At 37.1% G+C, this 21261-nt stretch overlaps 3 protein-coding genes across 4 annotated transcripts; 2 read left to right on the top strand and 1 right to left on the bottom strand.

The window, feature by feature from the left end:
• Nucleotides 1-441: 441 nt before the first annotated feature.
• On the bottom strand, nt 442-2502 carry LOC140014291 (F-box protein SKIP23-like). The gene is made up of 2 exons (XM_072064859.1): nt 1037-2502; nt 442-730 (listed from the first exon to the last, which is right to left on the bottom strand). The coding sequence occupies exons 1-2, from the start codon at nt 2240-2242 to the stop codon at nt 704-706; spliced, it is 1233 nt and encodes a 410-aa protein (XP_071920960.1). The 5' UTR covers nt 2243-2502; the 3' UTR covers nt 442-703.
• Nucleotides 2503-7390: 4888 nt separating this feature from the next.
• On the top strand, nt 7391-9829 carry LOC140014309 (heterodimeric geranylgeranyl pyrophosphate synthase small subunit, chloroplastic-like). The gene is made up of 2 exons (XM_072064935.1): nt 7391-7856; nt 8881-9829. The coding sequence occupies exons 1-2, from the start codon at nt 7476-7478 to the stop codon at nt 9541-9543; spliced, it is 1044 nt and encodes a 347-aa protein (XP_071921036.1). The 5' UTR covers nt 7391-7475; the 3' UTR covers nt 9544-9829.
• Nucleotides 9830-10912: 1083 nt separating this feature from the next.
• On the top strand, nt 10913-14854 carry LOC140014272 (F-box/LRR-repeat protein 10-like). Of its 2 annotated transcripts, XM_072064732.1 has the most exons (4): nt 10913-11208; nt 11299-11507; nt 11718-11811; nt 13006-14854. In XM_072064732.1, the coding sequence occupies exons 1-4, from the start codon at nt 11023-11025 to the stop codon at nt 14449-14451; spliced, it is 1935 nt and encodes a 644-aa protein (XP_071920833.1). In that variant the 5' UTR covers nt 10913-11022; the 3' UTR covers nt 14452-14854. The 2 variants fall into 2 exon arrangements, with proteins under 2 accessions (XP_071920833.1, XP_071920834.1); XM_072064733.1 differs by lacking the exons at nt 10913-11208; nt 11718-11811 and having other exon boundaries at nt 11357-11507.
• Nucleotides 14855-21261: the final 6407 nt, after the last annotated feature.

The raw sequence follows: 21261 nt of genomic DNA, 5'->3' as shown, positions 1-21261 counted from the left end.
ACAGTTCTTAACTTTTTCACCGGTACTACTTTATGTCTGCCAAAGCCAATCCATATCCTTGGGAGAAAACGAGGATAATACTATATGAGAATGACAAAGGAACTGTCATAAAATTTGCCCATACTAACTCGGACAGGGGGCAGGCAACCATTCCTGAAGGTTTTGTGCAAAATGCACAACTCTGTACGTACGCAGTATAACTTACTTTCAACGATGTGTAATTATAGAATAAAATTTTGTGAGCCTCACATATGACATGAAAAACGATATACAAGATACAATCTGAATCTTTATATTTTTTTGGTCAAATCTTGGCCATGAACCTTCAGGAACGATTCCTGCCCCTCCTACTAACTGCATGGGTTTCACTCAACCGGGTCTAATGGTGCTCAGAGTCACAGGTAAGACCGACATGTAGAAAGTTAAATTGGACCAAAATGGTTTCCATCTGGCAATTCAGCACATCATCAATAAGATGAATAACAATCTTGAATAGCCGCCTGTATTGATGAAATAAATCCTTTGAACCATATATGGTACAGGATTTAATATGAAAAATCATGAAACTAAAAGTAGAAAAAAAAAAAAAAAGTTAAAAGCCATCAACCCAACCCCGTTATTGTATGTACAAGAAAATGGAGAACCCGGTGTCTGGTACCCCTTCAAGTGGTTAGCTGATCCCCCTCTCAAGATCACTAACAAATTAGACGCTGAGTTCTTCCAACCAATCCTGCAAAAGAAATAATTGGATACGCCAACGAAGTCAGATTGGTTTGCTTCAGCAACAAATGAGAACAGAATGCAAAACCTCAGTGAGGAGGTTAAACATATATCCACACTATTAATCTAGCTGCAGTCCCGCTACATGGAGATTCAAGGTTTTAAAGTCCAGAAAAGCCAGATATCAACTCCTAAAGATGGGTCTACATAAATCATACACGAAAAGTCCTAGGAAGACACTGATAATTTAGCACCGCCATTAACCAAAAACATCGTACATGAGTCAGAACAGCTAGTGTAGAAAGGAAGCACTTACTTCAACCGCCGAAGGGGGATAAACCCAAGCAGGTGGTGGCCAAAACGACTCAGAATAGCCCTCATAAGAGGTTATGGGCCCAATACTACCACTCTCCAAATCGAAAACCCCAATTCCATTACCCTTCGAACCCCCATCATCTTCCCTATCATGGAAGAACTGATCGGTAAATAATATACAATTCCCTTGGCCAGGGAAATTAAGCTCAGATGCTGAAGCCGCAAATGTGCAGTTATCTCCCAAACACAAAATGGTATCTCCCAAATGACTCACCTCAACCCACCTCTCCCGACCCCTATCAAGCCTAAAAACCTTAAATTTCACCGTCCTTTCGCTCATGAAACAATCAAATTCCTCGTAAAACTCGAGGGCTTCGTTGTATCCCAGATCATCCTCGGGCCCAACACTCAAATACATGTCAACCAACACCAAATCCCCACAAGACTCCACTAGAAACTTCTTATCCCCACCGAAAATGGAACCGGCGACAGCACTCACACCAGGAATCGATCCGGGATTCAAATCCACCATTACGAGTCTGCCAGTGTTATCGACAGCATAAAAGTTCCCCTGATGAAAGATGACGTCGTCGTAGGGAGAAGGCAAATCGGGAATGACAGTCCATTTGGTATCACCGGATTTGTGGAGGACCAATTTCCCAGAAACATGAATTGTCAGGAGCACAAATCCCTCACCTTGTCGATTGGCAGAGAAAGCAACTTTCTCCATGTAGAGATTGCCAGGATCGCCAAGGAGGGAACTAGCGGAGGGCCGATAATTGATGTACTGGAGAGCGAACTCACAGCCCAATTCACGAACGCGCATATTGGAGAAATCAAATCTTCTGGGGAAGTTGTGTGGGAGGGGTCGAAACTGGGATCGAGTGAGGGGATTGAGCAAGTGGGTCCGATCAGGGTGGTCGCGTTCCAGCTTGATAATCCAGGCTTTAGTGAGGGGGGTTTCGGGGTTTTGCAGGCAATAGATGGTGCGCTTGGATAGGTAGAAGCCCCAGGTGGTATCGGAGATGCCGGCGTTTGGGAGGATTGGGAAACGAGAGGGAGAGGGTGAGGGGCGAGGGACGGAGGATCGCCAGGTGGCGCAAACGGAACGGAAGCGGAGGAGGTCTACCTCCGATGGGAGGTGTTTGGAGATGAGGTCCAGGAGTTCTCCGGGAAGTTGGGACCAATCTGTTTCGGCAGCGGCCATATGGATTGGATTTTTAACCTTGATTCCCAGAAATGGGCTTTGGTTGATCAGATTAAGTACTACTGTAAATGCTATTCACCAAAAATGCGGTGACGCTGGTCGAAATTGGATTTTGGGAGGGGGAATTTTACGCAGCTTTATAATCATTTCAGAATCACCGGCGGAGTGAAGCAAAACTTCAATTGAGAGTCTTTTTACCCCCACGTGGATGTCTGTGGAACGTGCGGGCCTTCTGGCTGGGCATTTTGTTTTCCAGTCTTTTCTCCCACTGCACCTTTATATTCACGAGTAGAATAATATATTAGTTTGGACTTGTAGGACGTTGGTTTGCAAATTTTTAGAACAACTAAATATTTATTAGGATTAATCTTTTCTACGCTGCGTCGTTGGATGAACGACAACTATATACACGTGTCATGAATCAAACGGTAATAATATATATACTGTCAGTAATAGTGTATATAAAATTTACTCTATTTATTATACAACTCTACCTAATTGACAATTGAATAATACAAATAAACGTCGTCTTGAAGGTTAAAAACCCATCCCACATCACATACAACTAGAATGCTGAAAACTGTTTAGATCAGTAAACTATTTTCTTCAAAATATTCACATGTAAATGTGACAGCAAAAACCAAAGATGTCTTAGAAACAGCGATTTTCCTTCTGTTCTTGATTTTTATCTGCAATATTTTTTACTTTTGACATACATATATATATTGGTATATATATATATATATCTATTGGTAGACATTTATTTGACATGTTTGATTATCAAAGCTTCGTGCAATAGGTAAAATTTGTGTTGAGTGCTTGGTTTATGAATAGTCGTTGTTTCCTTGTGGCTAATGGCATCGAAGAACCATCATAAATGACGTTGGCCTTAAAAAAAAAGGGGCTGTTTATGAAGGCAAACTTCAATTAAAAGCCTGAACTAAGGATTTTGCCCCTCAAAAACTAAGCCTGCAATTCACGTGACAGCTATTCCATTTGTCTTAACGATCAAACTAGACAGAATGGCATTTGCGTCATTTGGAGGGGACATTTGCGCCAGAGCAAACTATTCTTCGCTTATGACCATCCGGCTGTTGTACCTGTTGGGCAACTAGATAAATTCAGAATTTTGGTGACATTCTTTCGCCTCTTTGTACAGACGGCCGTGGGCTCGCAGAAATTAGCAGCATATTCCAATTTTTGGAGGGCCTCACCCAACGCTTGAGTGACCCTTAGCTTAGTTGATGGTCCTTGATCAGCCTCACCCAACCCAACCCAACTCTTAGGTGGTTCTTCATGTAGTTTGCACTTGACAGATTGCTTCCACCCAATTAGGATGCAAACAAATCGAGTAATTCGTGAGCTGATTGGTCAAACAATCAACTCGACTCGGCAAGTTTGAGTCGATCTTGAGCGGTTCGCTTATCCAAATGAGTCGAGTATCAATCATTTCTAGTTAAAGTCGATAGCTCTTCAAACCTTATCGAGCAATATATATTTTATATATATATATATATATATATATATATATATGTACTAAGTTCTTGTAAATTTTCAAAATACTTCCTTTTGTAATCGAGCTCGATTAGGCTGGATGTTGGTCGCGCCCAAATGAATCGAATTCGAGCCTCTCAAAACCCTTAATGAATCAAACTCGATCTATAGAATTCCAAACTGTATCGAGTCGAACTCGATCTCAAATAGTGCTATATCAAGTCGAGCTCGAGTTCGTGTATAGCACTGCTCGGAATTGACTCGGTTCATTTGCATCCTTACACCCAATGATCCAGAACTTGGGGCTTAGGTCACATTTAGGATGCACGTGCTAGAGCACATTTCCATTAATCTATCTAGCATGCTTGATGTATTTTCTATTACTATTTCGGATTTTATGGAATGAAATCGTATCTTTTTATATTTAAAATTAAAATTTTTTTAAAAAAAGGCCATGCTCGATGTGGAAATCCTCAAAGTTGGTCATCTCATTACAAGTAGAAATAAGAGAATATCGAGGTTTACCTTCCAATCAGGTAATACAACACAGGAGACGGGTGCGCAACATACACTTAAATCCTTACCTTCCCATTGAAGACTTCTATATTCTATTGCGGGAGGGAAGTGGGAACCTCCCAGCACTGGAGGAAATGAAGAGTCAGTCTGCTGGCTGCATCTATGCTTTGCCTTGACGATTGATGGGGACAAATAAATGTTGTGAAACACAGCTCAAACGTTTCATCAATCTGACAGAGACAACCTTAGCTAGCGTCGGAGAAAATGGAGAGGCTACAACTATTCTTGACCTTTGATACTTGATGGGGACGAATGAATTGAATGTTGTGAAACACAACTTCAGTTCATAAATCAGCAAAGACAAGACAACATTGAGAGCCACAACCGAATGTAGACATCGATTTTGGCATTCTTTGATTCATTGGAAGTCAGCCTTAGAAATCGAAGGACCGGCGGAGACAAACGTGTTGTGCGCCGCAGCCTCGAATTTGGAAGCTGTGTAGTTCGATGTGATGACTTTTCTTTCTTGAAAATGAAAGAGATGATGAGACGATCAAAGTCGAACCATTTTATTTGTTATTATTATTGTTTTCTTTCAGGGGAAAAAGGAGGGAAAAAAAAAAAGATACAAAGAAGACGTAGTCGACCAGTAACGCTGGATTCTCGATTCATGGCCCTTTGTAAGCATTTATTCAAAGGCAGGCATTCATTAATTTTTTTTGGACAACCGTAAATTTTTTTTTTTATCTACAATATCCTAATCTAAGGGGGAGACCCAACTGAGTCTAGGGGGCGGATGGAGACTGAACCACCATCGAATCTTTCGTCCTATTTTTTATTATATTGCTATTCCTCGTTCATAAATATCATGTTTTATTTCTATTTTGTTTACTTAAAATCCAACAACTATTAAATGGGTAAAAAATAAATACAGCAACTTCAAAAAAAAGCAATATATAATAGAAAATTTAAAAAATATAGTAGAAATTTCGTATAAAAAATGTCATTTTTTATGCATTTTGATTTTTTGAATCTGTAAAATTTTGTGTATTACACAATTAATAGTTGTTTGATCTTAAGGAAATAAAAAAGAAATAAAACATGATGTTTATGAAGAAAAAAATAGCAATTTAATAAAAAGGAGAGCAGAGAGTGGCATAAGAGGTGGAACAGAAGATCTTTTGCGCCCAAAATCTCTAAAGGCATGAAACTTGTGTTGGGAATTTCACTGCCCATTAAATAGCTTTTATAGAGTAAGAGCGTATAAAATTAGAGAACATGTGAAAGATAAAAAAGACTGGAATAATAGTCAAAATAATGCTGCAAAGCAAATCATTTCTATTATTTGAAAGCACAAATAGAAATAAGCAAAAAAGCTTATATTTATTAAAAAATATTCCAAATGAACAGAAGGAAAAGGAAAAAGATTTTGTCGTGAGTTTTTTTCATTTTTACGATAATGGCGGTATAAAGGATGGAAAGTTAAGCAACTTTGAGAATGGTAAGTGAATCTCCAAAAAGAAGAATAAAAAAATGAAAGAGAGTGGAATCACTTCATCTGCAAAAAGTGTTAGAATACAAAATTTTTTTTTTTTGCCCTTTTGAAATTAAAAGCAAAAGATTAAGGAGCATTTGAGCAATTTCCCACACTATACTTGAAAAGACCGATTTCTTTATTCTTTTTTTTTTAAAAAAATAAATGAACACTGCAAATACATTTTTTTTTTGTCAACACAGGGGTGTTCGAATCAATTCTTACTGGACCGGCTAATCCCCTGTGGTCCGGGAGAGGAGGCTCCACTCCGCTCGAACTATCCCGTAGGAGCAAAAAACCAGCCACGTAAAGTGATAAGTTTGTGAGAGACAGGGGTTGAACCCCTGACCTCCAGCATCACCAAGATGGTGATGATTTGGTCCAGTGGCAACACTGCAAATACTCATTGGCCCAAAAGTTAGCCAATACGGTCTTGCTCTATTCCGCAACCGATATGGACACGATGTTTGGCGGGCCACGTATTATTTTCTTTAATTAGGTATAAAATATGTATTTAGGTATATTTTCTTAATTAGGTATACATTATATACTTATATACTTTTGATTTTAATTTTAATAGCAGTTACTACCTTCCTTTTACATGGAATGACATGTAAATATATGTTTTATCATTTTCAAACGATTAGAAAAATACCATTAACAAAACTCGTTGTCACAGCCAATTTCATTCGTCTTCTGTAAATAATACATATACATATATATATTTTTTTTTTCTTTTCATATTGAGAGCGACACGAGTCAAGCTCCACCTAACATTCTTACAGTGCTTCGATACAAACTTTTATAATTCTAATATAATTATGAATTCTTCATCAACCTGAATTTACAACGATCAATCGATGAATTTGAATTTACAACCAAATTATATAAATTATAACAAAAATGGTAAAAATTACAACAATTGCAGTTAAAATTTCTTAATTAGGTATATTTTCTTAATTAAGTATAAAATATATACTTATATACTTTTGGTTTTAATTTCAATTGCAGTTACTACCTTCCTTTTTCATGGAATGACATGTAAATATTATGTTTTATCATTTTCAGACAGTTCAAAAAATACCATTAACAAAACTCATTGTCACAACTAATTTCATTCGTCTTCTTCTGTAAATAATACATTTTTTTTTTCTTATCATATTGAGAGCGACACGAGTCGAGCTCCATCTAACATTCTTATAACGTATTTGGATGCAAACTTTTATAATTCTAATATAATTATGAATTTTTCATCAACTTAATTACAAGGATCGATCGACCAATTTAAATTTACATCCAAATTATATGAATTATAACAAAAATTGTAAAAATTACAGCAACCGGACAAAACTCAGGTGGCTTTCTCTATTTATTTGAGCTCTCACAAGTCACAACACACACTCTCCCTCCTCATCCATCATCATCCCACTCCCAGAGCTCCTCCACAACACAGTGCCATTGATGCACTTTTGCCAATTTTGCTCCACACCACTGCTAACTCACTAGTGCCTGCCAGCCCGCCCTTGATTTCGTCCGTCTTTGTCTAAAAAGAAAGAAAGAAGTCGAAGAATTTGAGAATTACAGATACGTTAGCATAATAATACTATAGTATTTTCATAGTGTGTGTGTCTATATATATATATATATATATATATATATATATATATATAGATAGATAGATAAAAAAACATGCTTTCCGCTGGAATCTATTCTTCTTCGCATATGTTGATGTACCAGAACCACCAGCTCCTCCCAAAACCAAAAGCCGGTCGTCCCATTTTCCCAAGAACCATATCAGCAATTCGGTGCTCTGCCGTCGCCTCATCATCATCAACGGTGGCGACCCAATTCGACCTTAAAACTTATTGGACTGGTCTCATCGAAGAAATCAACCAGAAGCTGGATGAGGCCATTCCGGTCAAATATCCCCATCAGATTTATGAGGCCATGCGTTACTCCGTTCTTGCCAAGGGTGCCAAGAGGGCCCCACCTGTCATGTGCGTCGCCACCTGCGAGCTCTTCGGCGGTAACCGTCTCGCCGCCTTCCCCACCGCCTGTGCTCTTGAAATGGTATTTGATTCCTTCTCCCTCCCTCCGTTTCCCGCCTCGCGTGTTTTCGATACGATCTATTTCAACCCACCTGAAGACATTTAGGTTCATACTGAAAAGGAATATATATGATTTCCCCATCTATCGATTCCGAATCTGGGTAGCATCCAGGATTCGTATTTGGATGATGGACTTGTTTTTCGTCTTGTTTGTGGATAAGTACGTTGAACCAACAAATTCAAGTTTGCTGCTTTTTTTTCCCCCTGTATTTTTTTGGTCTTGCTCAATTTGCTTTAAAGGTTTAGGTTTGATGATTTATTAGAATATCAACACATGACTGCAGGAATATTGTTACAGAATTTGAGTTGTTTAAACAACTTTTGTTGGACTCTGATGCCTTAAATTAGTAGCTCAAATGCTTGTTTGATTCTATCATTGATGTGAGACATTGGCCAAGGTTATTTCATGAGTTTTTGGTTGCTGGTTGAAAGTATGAAAGAATAATTGGTTTGCTGCAAATTACATGGAACCAGATGCTAGGCAAATCACTAAATTATTTTGGTTCAGTACCTGTAGTTGAGCCAAGCAGTTGATTAAACGGACCACAATGACGTATTTGGACCTTTGCTGGTGGGTTTTGAGCTCATTTCTGCAAAGCATTTGGTGAAATCTATGCTCTGCAAGTGTGGGGGTATAACATCAACTGCGGAGCCACTGGGGCTCCTGAAGCCACCCATGATTCATGACTTGAATGTTAGCAGTGCTAGTTAACATCAATTTTTCTCTCAGGTTGTTAGCGATAGACCTTGTGCATTTGGATAATACATTATTATCTCTTGCAAATTTAATGCCACTTAATCATCAAATTATAGAAATGGGAATGAGCTGTCAAATCTGCATTGTTAAAGGCCATTTCGGTAGCGAAATGATAGACTTCATATGAGTTTGTCTTCTCGTCAGTAGCACATTTGGTTTCACGAATTGTTTGTCAATAATCTCTGATATTTATTTCTCGTTCCCCACTGTCTGGGGCAACTGCTACTAGGTCCATGCTGCTTCCTTGATTCATGATGATTTGCCCTGCATGGATGATGATCCATCCCGGCGAGGTCAGCCCTCAAACCACACTGTATTCGGCGTTGACATGGCAATTTTAGCTGGTGATGCTTTATTCCCTCTTGGCTTCCGCCACATAGTCTCCCATACGCCGACTGATCTCGTTCCTGAGACTCGCCTCCTCCAGGTTATCGCGGAGATTGCAAGATCCGTGGGATCAACTGGGATGGCTGCCGGTCAGTTCCTTGACTTGGAAGGGGAACCCAATGCAGTTGATTTTGTGCAAGAAAAGAAATATGGTGAAATGGCCGAGTCCTCTGCCGTTTGCGGTGGCCTGTTGGGCGGCGCTTCGGATGAGGAACTCCAACTGCTGAGAGAGTTTGGTCGAGCTGTTGGCGTGCTATATCAGGTCAGAAGCGATGTGTTGAAGGCGAAAATAGAAACTCGAGACAAAGACGAGGACAAGAGGAGGAGTAAGAGTTATGTAGGAGTATACGGCGTGGAGAAGGCTATGGAAGTGGCTGAGCATCTCAAAGCCGAGGCCAAGAAAGCATTAGAGGGCTTAGAGAAATATGGTGAGAAATTGCTTCCGCTCTACAGCTTTGTGGATTATGCGGACGATAGAGGTTTTAGTCTTGATGCGGGGATTTAGAGGGAAAAACGAGAATGCCAAACTTAGTTCCAATAATGTGTGTATGCGATGGCGTAGGAGGAAACCTTTGCGGTACCCGTTTATTTGCTCCCAGTAGTTAATGTGGTAAAATGTTGTCTGGTTCAATGCGGTTTCAGACTCAATTGGGCCGATCGTTGGATTTATTATTCCTTGTTATTGTATATTTGTACTGCTAGTCATGGCCACAAAAGGCAAAAGCAACAAAAAGGAGAAAAGGCTGCCTTGGCTTGTTTTAGTGACTAATGAATGATTCCTTCTTCACTCATCCAAGTCGGACCAAAACGAGGTACTCTCAATTACGTTGGGATCTCTGTGTCACTGTTCGGTGCCAAATTCAGTGTCAATCCCTATTATCATGTGATGATAGAAGAAATTTAAATAAATAGCACATGACAAATTAAATAAACAGGACACTTGACATAAGTATAGAAGTGGTAATGAATTGCCACTGGAAAAGTGACACTGAGAATCTCGTGTGCTCCCAATTATTTGGTTTTATTTCGAGAATTTAATTTTTTAAAAATAATTATTTGATTGTGGTGATGTTCGTGTTTTTCTTTTCAATTTTATTTTCATAACTTCAAATTTTGACTTTGAATGAAAACATGCATATGATTAGAGAGAAGTGTTATATTTAAAAAAAAAAAAAAAACTAAAGGGTGCCTTGATTTTCTCAAGACAAATATATTAAAACATTTCAAAATGTAAAGTAGAATACTTTCGATGGCACGAAAAATGTACTATACATCAGCCCGAAGATTTTCATTTTCCCTAGGCCTAGAGTATTGAATCGCAGCTGGATCTTCTGTCTAATTCCTTGCATCATTTTCCTACCCATTTTTTATTATATTGATATTTTTTTATATATACATATTATATTTTAATTTTTTTATTTCTTTAAAATTTTATAATTATTAATTAAATAAAAAAATAAATATAATTGCATCAAAAAAGTAATATATAATAAAAAATTTAAAATACAGCATAAAATTCATAAAATTTATCACTTTTTATGCATTTTGCTTTTTTAGTTTGTCAAGTTCTGTGTAAAAAAATAAATACAATTGTAAGTTGTAACAAAAAAAAAGTAATATATAATAGAAAATTAAAAATATAGCCTAAAATTTATAAAAAATTCTCATTTTTTATGTATATTTAAATTTTAAATTTATAATTATTAGATTTTAAAAAATAAAAAAAATTAAAATATATATTATTAATATAATAAAAAATGAAACCGACACACTGTAAGACATAAGATTCGTTTGCGTTTTCGTCGTGGCATTGAATCGCTAGCAGTAGTTTTTTTGTAGCACAAAAAGTATTAGTGTGGGCCGTGCAAAATGCGCACTCTAGTAAAGAAAAGAATATTCCTCCTGCTTCCTACGGTAAGACGCTTCGCTAAAACACGAGTAGATTTACAAACCAAGGCAAAAAAAGAAAGAAGGGAAGAGGAAAATGGCTAACCCGCATGAGCCCCACTCGGATCCATCGCAGAGCCTCATGATCCTCCCGTCGGCACTCATCGCCACCATCCTGGCAAAGCTGGACGTGGCCTCCATTTGCTCGGCCGCGTCCACTTGCCGGGCCTTCCGCTCCTGCGCCTCCCATATCCTCTCCTTCATCCCCAACTTTCACCTCCTCGTAAGTCGCGCCTGACGTACTTCGTTTTTTCTGCCTCTGCGAAGATTTTATCTTTGTGATTTGCTGATTACGGTTTTCTAAAATTGAAAGGATATTGGGCTTTCAATTGATTTGTTGAGGCCGTTGCTGATGCCTACCAATCCCTATCTCCGGACCCTGCAAGTTGACTGCACTCGACTTGACGATTCCTCCTTCGATTATCTTCTTCGCCCCTCCCTGCAAGAGCTTTCCCTTCACAATTGTGCCGATTTCACCGGCAAGCTTCTCTCTCATATTGGCCAACGATGCAAGGGCCTCAGGTGGGGTTTCCTTTCTTTCCTTTTGGTTCCAAATTTTTTAAACTGAAACTGAAGTGCGTTTTTATTAAATTCTCTATCTGGAGGCAAAAATTTTTTTCTTCGTTATTGTAAAGTTTTGGCCTTTTTGAGTCTCATTTGTAAAGAGATGTATTTCGTGAATTTTGTTGGGATTTTGTTATTAGCTTTGCTGTTTTTCGCCTTTCTATTCAGGTTTGTGTACTTGAGTTCATTGGCTGAGAAAAGAGGGAGGTCAATTGACGTGTCTGATCTTGAGGAATTACTCCTTGGTTGCACTCAGTTGGAAGTAAGGTTTCATTTGCCCGAGTGGCTTTCTGTAAGATGTGTAATCTACCATCATAAGCAGAATTAAAAGGATGTGGGGGCTTATCTATAGTGATGTCGGTTTTATTACTTTTCACGTACTACTTTTCCTCAATTTTGATCTCTATAGACACATTCAGGAAAATGCAGCTGCAGATGCATATCCTAGAGAAATAAAGTGAAAAGTTTTCTACTATGTTAAAACTAATTTTTTTTTTCAGTAAATGAGTGCAAACTGCTGAGGAATTTCATCATGAAATGGGTGAAATCATTTACCATTTATGTAGACTCACATGGCTGTTTCAGTGCTTATTTGCTTCTAGTCCAGTTAAAAGTTCTGAACCCCCTAGAACAATTCCTAGTGTTGTAGTTCTACATGAACTTGTATCATTTGATCACTTCGTTGATGATATTTTGACTACTTATCCAAAATCATAAGCCTCCTTGTTCATTTTGATTCATGGGAAATCTGGATTAAATTCACCTCTTATGGTTGGTGGTTTTTGATGCTCACTAAAATGTCAGAAGTAGAATCAATGTGGACCATTAAAGCATCTAAGGCCTATAACTTGGTGCAAAATTACCCTTTCCTTGCGGGATCTTAGAAAATTATCAATCCAGGCATTGGTGCATTGCTATGCAAGGAAAGGGGCTGATCTTGTTTGAGAACTTACGACCTCCTTGGCTAAAATTTCAACAACCTTCACAGTGAGCCAAGTCTTATGCTCATATTGGAGACTCTGAATGTTGCTAATTGCATTGTCAACTTAATATTAGAATTACTAATTTTATGTTTACCGTGTTAAATGACTGACATAATATTTCTGAAATTTGAGCCTTATTGTTGAGATAAATCTGAATTAGTAGCTTCAAGTTGTAATATTACAAGCTTTATGACGGTTGAGTGTTAGACATGATTTGCTTAAAACTGTCATGACTAATTGAGTAAGTAATTTTTGGGATTCAAATATTTCGTTAATCTGATGGCTTTATGTAAAAGTAGGGATCACTTTTAAAGTTCATATGTTGTTAATTTTATTGTGTGCTCTATATTCTCCTTTTTAATATAATTGTATCAAAGAAAGGACAGGACTGGGTGCTATATAATTCGACTGCTTAGCTTATTCCTATCAGTTCACCATCAGTAATGAGGTTGCGTTTTTTTTTTTTTTTATAGACTCTGATCCTGATGTTTGACGTATCAATGTTTGTACGGCATAATTTTGCCCGTGTGTGGGCTTTGGCAACTTCAAAACTCGTTTCACTGGAAATAGGATTCATTTCTTCAATAATGGTGACTGAAATGCTTAGCCCTCCTATTGGCCCAAATCAATCAGCACATCATTTACGAACATGCATTTTCCCCGGCTTACAGAAATTGAGCCTGTCTGTGGACTATATCACGGACACCATGGTCAGTATGATATCTGAAAGTCTTCCCTCATTGACCCATTTAGACCTTCGGGATTCACCAATTATGGAACCAAGGGTTTCGTTTGATCTCACCAACATCGGTCTTCAACAAATTAATCTGCATGGAAAACTGAAGCACCTTTCTTTAGTACGAAGCCAAGAGATTTTCCCTACATTTTTCAAGCGAGTAAATGATCTGGGGATCCTTCTTATGGCTGACAAGTGCTCGAGCATGGAAAGCATTTATCTTGGTGGCTTCTGTCAGGTTACAGAAACAGGTTTTAAAACTCTTCTGCATTCATGTGCTAAGCTGTACAAGCTTAGGGTGTCTCGTGGGAACCATCTCACTGATCTCATATTTCATGACATTACTGCAACTTCCCTTTCTTTGACGCATGTCAGCTTGAGATGGTGTAACCTTTTAACCAACTTTGCTGTTACTCGACTGGCTTCCAACAGGGGTTTGGTTGTCCTTGACCTGAGGGACTGCAGAAACCTTGGGGATGATGCCCTTCAAGCAATCAGCACCCTCCCTAAGTTAAAGACATTACTGCTAGATGGTTCTGATATTAGTGATATGGGATTGTGTCACTTGAGCAAGGGTATGTCGAGTTCCCTTGTTTCATTGTCTCTACGAGGATGCAAGAGGCTTACAGATAAGTGCATCTCTTTTTTGTTTGATGATTATTCAAACCGGGAATTGAGAGAATTGGATCTGTCAAATGTACCTAACCTCTCAGATGCTGGGATGCTGCTGCTTGCAAAAAGTCGTATCCCGATTTTTGAGCTGCGAATGCGTCAGTGTCCTCTTATAGGTGATACTTCAGTAATGGCACTGGCCTCAATGAAGGTTGACGAAAATGGTTGGCAGGGCAGCAGCTTGAGGTTGTTGGATCTTTATAACTGTGGTGGGATTACACAACTCGCGTTCCGGTGGTTGAAGAAGCCTTACTTCCCAAGATTGAGATGGTTAGGGGTTACTGGAAGTGTCAACAGGGATCTCGTGGATGCCTTGACCAGGAATAGGCCATTCTTGCATGTTGGTTGCCGTGGCGAGGAACTAGGCGCAGACCAGTGGGATAAGTTAGATGATCTTTACATTCATGACTACGAGGAAGTTGATGAATTTGAACAGTGGCTTCTGGAAGGTGAGAACGAGAGTGATGAAGAGATGGAAGAAGCTGAAAATGTTGGAGTGCTTCCAGATTGATCATGCATCTGTGGCTTATCAGCTTTCAAGTTCTGTTATATTATATGTGAAGAAAGTAGATGACTTGAAGTCTGATTGTGGTTTCTCGAGGGAAAACGAGGAGGAGTGGTCGAGAGATGGAAGAAGACCTTGAAATCAAGGTGGGGTGGGGATGTTTTCTTCGGCCATCTCATGTTTACATTAGTTGTACAGATTTCAAAACCAATCCAGCAATGATGCTTGGAATGTTGTCCCTATGTAACTTTTGGCTTCTGTGTGTGTATCCCACATGCTTTTGTGCATATGTTTGTAAATAGTACTAACAGACGCATTTCACTGATTCATGTTTGGGAATCCAGTGTGCGTATTGTATTTTAGAGTGGCTATTTTCCTCAAGTACAAAAACCTATTTGTATTTGGATTTTGGAGTGGCGTGCTTAATTTGTTTTTAAAGCATTCAATGAAACAAAGAATGGTCTAGGGGGTAGCCTCATGAGGTTCCGAGGTCAAGTGTTCGAGTCACCTCTCTACCGTTTGTGTATTCTTGGGGACGGAGTGTACAAGCGTAAGGAGATTATTCCGGTAAAAACTTAGAATACTCCCTGTGTTGAAAAAAAAAAAAAAAATCAACGAAACAAAGAAGGCTAATAAGGTCTATCTACATGGTCAAAACTGGTACTGACTCCTTTTTACTGACCCCATTTCTGGTAGCATCACCAAGTCACGGACGCGTATATAAATGGTTCTCCATTGTTACCTTTTGTAGTCGCAGCAACTAAGATTAATCTGTAACTTATAAAGGGGTGGTCACAATATTGTTGTAAATGAACATTCGTATTTCCTCTATTAAAATCAGACTATTTATAACATTGCTATTTTTTTTATTTTCCTATAATAATCTTTTGGGAGTGATGAAACGGTAGCAATGTAAACTGTTCCGTTTTTTAGTTGGGCTTTGGCGGACGCTGATGGACTCTGTGAGATACTTAGAGACAAATTTGTATGCTCGTCCACGGGCCAACTTGAGAATTTGCCTTCCCTCGTGTGTCGTATTAAACCAACCCCACCCCCTTCTATTCCTCCGTCAAAAAAAAAAAGGAAAAAAAAAAGGGAAAGAAGAGTATAAATATGATATATGGTTTGTCTTATTTGGCAAGCAAATTTTCGACCAAATTTGTCTGTTACAAGTTTTTTAACAACTTTAGTTACAGTAATATCAAAAAAATTTTCAAAAATTTTAAACTATACGCTTCAAAATATTCAAAAATTTACATCCTTTAAAAAAATTTTCTACAACTTTTACAATAAGTTATAGTAAATCTTGAGACAAATACCAAAAAAACTCGCTTGTCAAACGGAGCTTATATAAGAAGTTCCTGCTTAGTGTGAGATTTTTAGATTTTCATACTGCAAAAAAAAAAAAAATTAATGGCTCTTGTCCAAATTCCTCGATTCTTTTTGTACGTTTCATGATCGTGAACTACGGATCATGATGAAACTATTTTTTTGATAATAAATTATTTGAAATAATTTTATAAAAAAAATATTACAACACCCTTTTAAGATAATGTATGTAAAATAAAAAAAAATGATGCAAAGCAAAAAGCCTTGCTTCCAAATAATTGTTATTATTATTATTATACAAGTAGTTCTTAAACGTGGGGGCGTTAAGTGTCTGGCTTTGACATATGGGAATGCGTCACTTTAATATATTGGCATGATTATTGTTTTTGGTCTTCATTCTTATCTGAACATTGCAGTTCATACATCAACGTTAACGTTACTTAACGACGCCGACTGTGGAGAGCGGGGACAGAATAACAAGTCAACGCTATATTCCCCTTCACCGATATCCATCCATCGCACGTCGTTTCTTGGTATAAATATCATATCCATCCATAAATATGTATATATCCATTATCCATTATCCATTGTCCACCCACCATGTAATGGATCGGAGCGACTACTACTTCCTCCGTCTCAATTTTGATAGTCTTGTTTTCCTTTTTCGTCTGTCCCAAATTATAGTTCACTTCTCAATTGAAGAATGTAGTTGTATTTTAATTTTTCCAAAATACCCTTATTCAATATAAGTTATTGTTACTATAAACCTATCTCATTTAACGAGAATTGATTCTTTTTTTATCATCAATTCAAGTTCCCGTAAAGTTGTATTCTAATTAATGTGAGGGTATTTTAAGAAAATAGCTACTTAAATTGATTGTTCCAACAAAGTTAATTACTTTTTTTTAAACTGTGTGAAAAAAAATTTAGAACTATCAAAGTGAGACGGAGGGATTATTTTGTTTCTGTAAAAAAAAAAAACAATTGAAAAAAAATTAACCAGTTGTACGTTCCAACTTTTATATTGAGAATCACAACGCACGCAAAATCGCACTACAATCCCATGATAAAAGTAGTACTAATGAATACGATCGGTTCTTCCAACGCGGCACATTTCTCAATCTATGCTGGACGGTCATTTTCCTTTCAATAAAGCCACCCAACACAAAAAAACTTTTCTAGTATACACAATTTTTTTTTTTTTGGTCGCAACGACAGCATTAACATAATCTATTCTAATTTAATATATTTTTTTGTGACAACGATAGCATTAGCATAATCTATTCTAATCTAATATAGGAGGAGGGAGGGGGATCTAACCGACGGAGAATTCCGTCGAAGGTAGCCATAATTAAGTGACACGATGGAATTATGATAATTTGCCATTCGTTGAAATAATCACAAATTGATGGATTACAATGAACCTTGAAAAATTGGATAATTCGATTGGAAATTTGTTCAAACCATTGAATACGATTCTACGATCAAATTTCTAAAAGTTTCAACACACAAATCACGAACCAAAGGCCAAATAACTCCACGTCACACAAAAACTACCGATGCTCAATTTAGTTTTCTCTATCTAGAAAACTTCCAATTCCTTCTAATTGATCATTGGTTGCAGAGCAGAGCAACTTAGTTTGAAGTTGGATGCACATTGAGGCCCCGTTTAACAAGTGAATTTTTTGAATGCTTGTCTAAAATGTTATTGTAATTTACTGTAGAAATTTTTTAAAAAATTTTTGAGGAGTGTTTTTTTTTTTTTAATATTTTGAAGTGTATAGTTTAAAAACATTGAAAAAAATTTTGAGATTACTGTAACTAAAATTTTTTAAAAAAAACTTGTAGCAAAAATTTTGTCTACCAAACAAGGCCTAAGATTGAGTCAATACACTCATATTCCATACTAGTAATTAGCATATTGTTCCGGTAGAGGCTGTAAATTGCCTCTCCCTCTTTTTTTTTTTTTTTTTCCTTTTTTGGTGATTTATGCTTGAGACTCGCGGGAACTGAGCATTGATTTGTTTCCGGTAGCTTGCTGTGGGAAATCAAGTCGCGGCGCGACAAGCTGCATGTTACTCCTCCAGGCCTATCAAACGTTATCAGTACGATGGCGGGAACAGAACAGGAACAGGAACAGGAACACCCCATCTTCAATGCTACCTTTTCCGTTTCGATTACCCCGTCCTTCTAAAAATGTACCGTAAACGAGTTGCATTAACCGAAAACCAGAAGGGGAGGGGAGGCAAACCCCTCCTAAAAAGAAGGCTGGTACGGCTTAAGGAATGCTAGGAATATGTAGCCCACCGCAATACTGGAAGAATGAGCACCGAGCGAGGCGGGATTTTACCATCTCTTTGCCCAATACATAAACTCCTTCCTGTTCTTTGGCTTGGCTCCGCTTTGGATTGATCTTCCTGTTCTTGTGTTTAGATTGCATTTTCCATGAATTTTTCATTTGAAAATTACTGTAGCGATTTGATGTATGTGAGGTAAAAAGGTGATAGGAAAATGTGCTCACGGAAAATAATGTCATTTTTCGGTAAAAAATGGCTATCCAAACAAGCTATTAATAGTAATACATAAAAAAAAAATAATTTCAAAAATACCAAAAACAACCTTAAAAATACAAAAACAGCCTCAAAAAACAAGGGGTGTGTTTGGATCCCTTGTTTTTGGGGTTGTTTTTGAAAAACTGTTTTTCACATTCCAAATGCTACAGTAAATGTGTATTTCCAAAACAACTCCAAAAACATCATATCCAAATATCATCTACGGTAAAAGTTTTTCACCTCAATTACTACAGTAAAATATTTCAAAAACACCAAAAAAAACAGATAACCTAAAGGGAGCAGCTTTGCTTTAACTTGTAATTTCTTTTTATTGAACCTTTTTTTTTTCAAAAAAAAAAAGCGATGCATGAAAACAAAAAACACGTAGTACTGAAAAGGAAAGACTATAGCATTATAAACATATGATTATGTTGGCAACTACAGGCTCCCATTTATTCTATGAAGTAAATTACTTCCTTCGTTTCGTTGCGCTGCATTGAGAGCGTCATACCATACTTTCTATTTTGAAATATTTTAAAAACGCTTTTCAGTCTTTCTTTTCAATATAGTCTTTTCCTTTAATCATGTGCACGTTATCACTCAAATTCAAAATTTAAGTTTGCGAGGATATATAAGATTGAAAAAAGAAGTACAAGCATCACAATTAAATCACTACTATTATTAACGAAACATAACAAAATAATTGGAACCTATCTTCTAATCTAGCATCTAGGTTCAATGACCTTGAAAAGCGTCTAGATTCATTGAATATATGCTTTTAGAGGAGTTTACCGTGACGATTGCCGTCCATGTGGTTTCTTTTTAATCTTATATATACAGTCATTCCATTTAAGCTTTAGGACCTCACATTTCCCTTTCATTTTCTCAGTGACATTTTAAATCCGTTCTACGTAAAATTTAGCAAACCTTGTATATATAATAACTCCGTTTTATAATAAGTCAATTAGAAATAAGCTCCCATAAAACCCATTTTAATACACAGGTTATAATCTTCAATTTCCTTTCTTTTTTTTTTTTTGCATATAAATGAAGAGTAGCAAAGGAAAGATAGACGACGGGCCCTAGCGAAAAGGACCCTCCCGGCAAGTTAGGAGTGCCAGGAGGAAGATAAAGATAAACTCCAAAACAAAATGCTACCTGTCGGGGAGGGAAAGCAACCGGCGGAGGACCCCGGTGCCCAAACATCGAATCAGCACAACTCCGGGCTTATTGCACCGTTTTGCCTCCTAAATCCATTAATATCATCGACTCTGTCTAGCCAAGCATAAAGTCCGTTTGGATTGCCTTTTTTTTTTTTTTTTTTTTGGAGATTTTTGTAAAAAAAAAAAAAGCATTGTAACAATTTAATATATGTGAAGTAAAAATGGAAGTTAAAAAATGAATTTACAAAAAACGTGTTGATGGTTATTTGGGATAGTAAATTATTTGGAATAATTTTTTAAAAAAGAATACTATAGTACTTTTTTGATGTGATGCATATGACATAAAAATATGTTGATAATGTAAACAAATAAATTTTTTTCAAATAATACACAATCCAATAGTATCTGGCGATTAATTTGATAAATTAGGTAAATTCATTTTGAAGCAAAAAAAGAAAAAAGAAAAAGAAAAGAAGTAGTGATAGTTCACTTTGAATTGTTTAAATTTGATTTTCTAGTTAAATTGAAAACAAGTAACTTTTCAAAATTTGACATGAAATCATATCATACTCGTTCTATTAGAAAATAAGGGTTAGTACTAGTTTATATGGTAAGATTGTGGGCATGTTTGGCAAGCAAGTTTTTTTGTCAAGTTTGTCTGCTACGAGTTTTTTTAACAACTTTAATTACAGTAATCTCAAAAAACTTCTCAAAAATTTTAAACTATACACTTAAAAATATCCAAAAATTTATACACTTCAAAAAATTTTCCTGCAACTTCTATAGTAAGTTACCGTAAAAGTTTAGACAAACACTCAAAAAATCCATTTATCAAACGGGACCTGTGTTCTTTCCTTCTTTTATTTTTTGGCAACACATATGACACAGGGAGCATTATAGAATGTAGCTATTATTTACTGTTGATAGATTTGGTCTGTTTTGCATTTATATTTATTCGCAACTAAAGGACGGTGGATTAGGGTTTGGTGGGAGAGGATGGATTAGGGTTTGTTGGGATAGGGACAGCGGGCAGCCTTTGTCCTTGGATAGGATATTATACACACATAATTTTTATGGAATAAAATATTCCTCACATTACATATGAGTAAAATGATTTTTTATTTTGCTTTGGGATTAATAAATAGTGGAAATCCTGGACTGGAGGAGTTGGAAAAAATGTACGCGGCATATTCCATCCAATATCCAGCGGCAGCCTGTCGCCGCTCCCGCTGCCGCTCACCGTTTTCCCAACGCAATAATAATATACTTCCGCCACGACACTGGCTGGTTGACACACTAATGCTATGCTGATTTATTTAATAAAAAAAAAAATTGACCTTTGGTTGCATCCAAGAGCCGCTCCAACCACGTCAGCTAAATCTCCAGGCCTTTATCTATCTATTCTAGTGGAGCAGTGAGCTGACTTGTCTTCCCATCTCAGTCCACATTTTTTTTGGGCACTTTCCTTGAGATTTATTTCCATCTGTGGTCTCCATTGACTTTCTTGCTTTTCTTCTTCTTTTTTTTTTTTCAATTATTTGTGTGTTATATAGGTATTAAAAGAAAGTGGTGATCTTAAAATAAATAATTTATCGAGTTTGTATTTAGCCCTTATTTCTATGTGTGTTTTTGTAGTGTATAATTTTATCATTCATGTCTGGATCCGATCGCCCGCGTTGGCTCGTAAGCAAAAGATATGCATTCGTTTTCTCTAAATTTTTTTTTACATTTTTTCATGGATATATCAAATCATTACGGTACATTTTTCTATA

Source organism: Coffea arabica, chromosome 9c (genome assembly GCF_036785885.1).
Source record: "Coffea arabica cultivar ET-39 chromosome 9c, Coffea Arabica ET-39 HiFi, whole genome shotgun sequence".
Lineage (NCBI taxonomy): Eukaryota > Viridiplantae > Streptophyta > Magnoliopsida > Gentianales > Rubiaceae > Coffea > Coffea arabica.
Note: the sequence above shows the minus strand (reverse complement) of the source record. Positions and strands in the feature narration are given on the sequence as shown.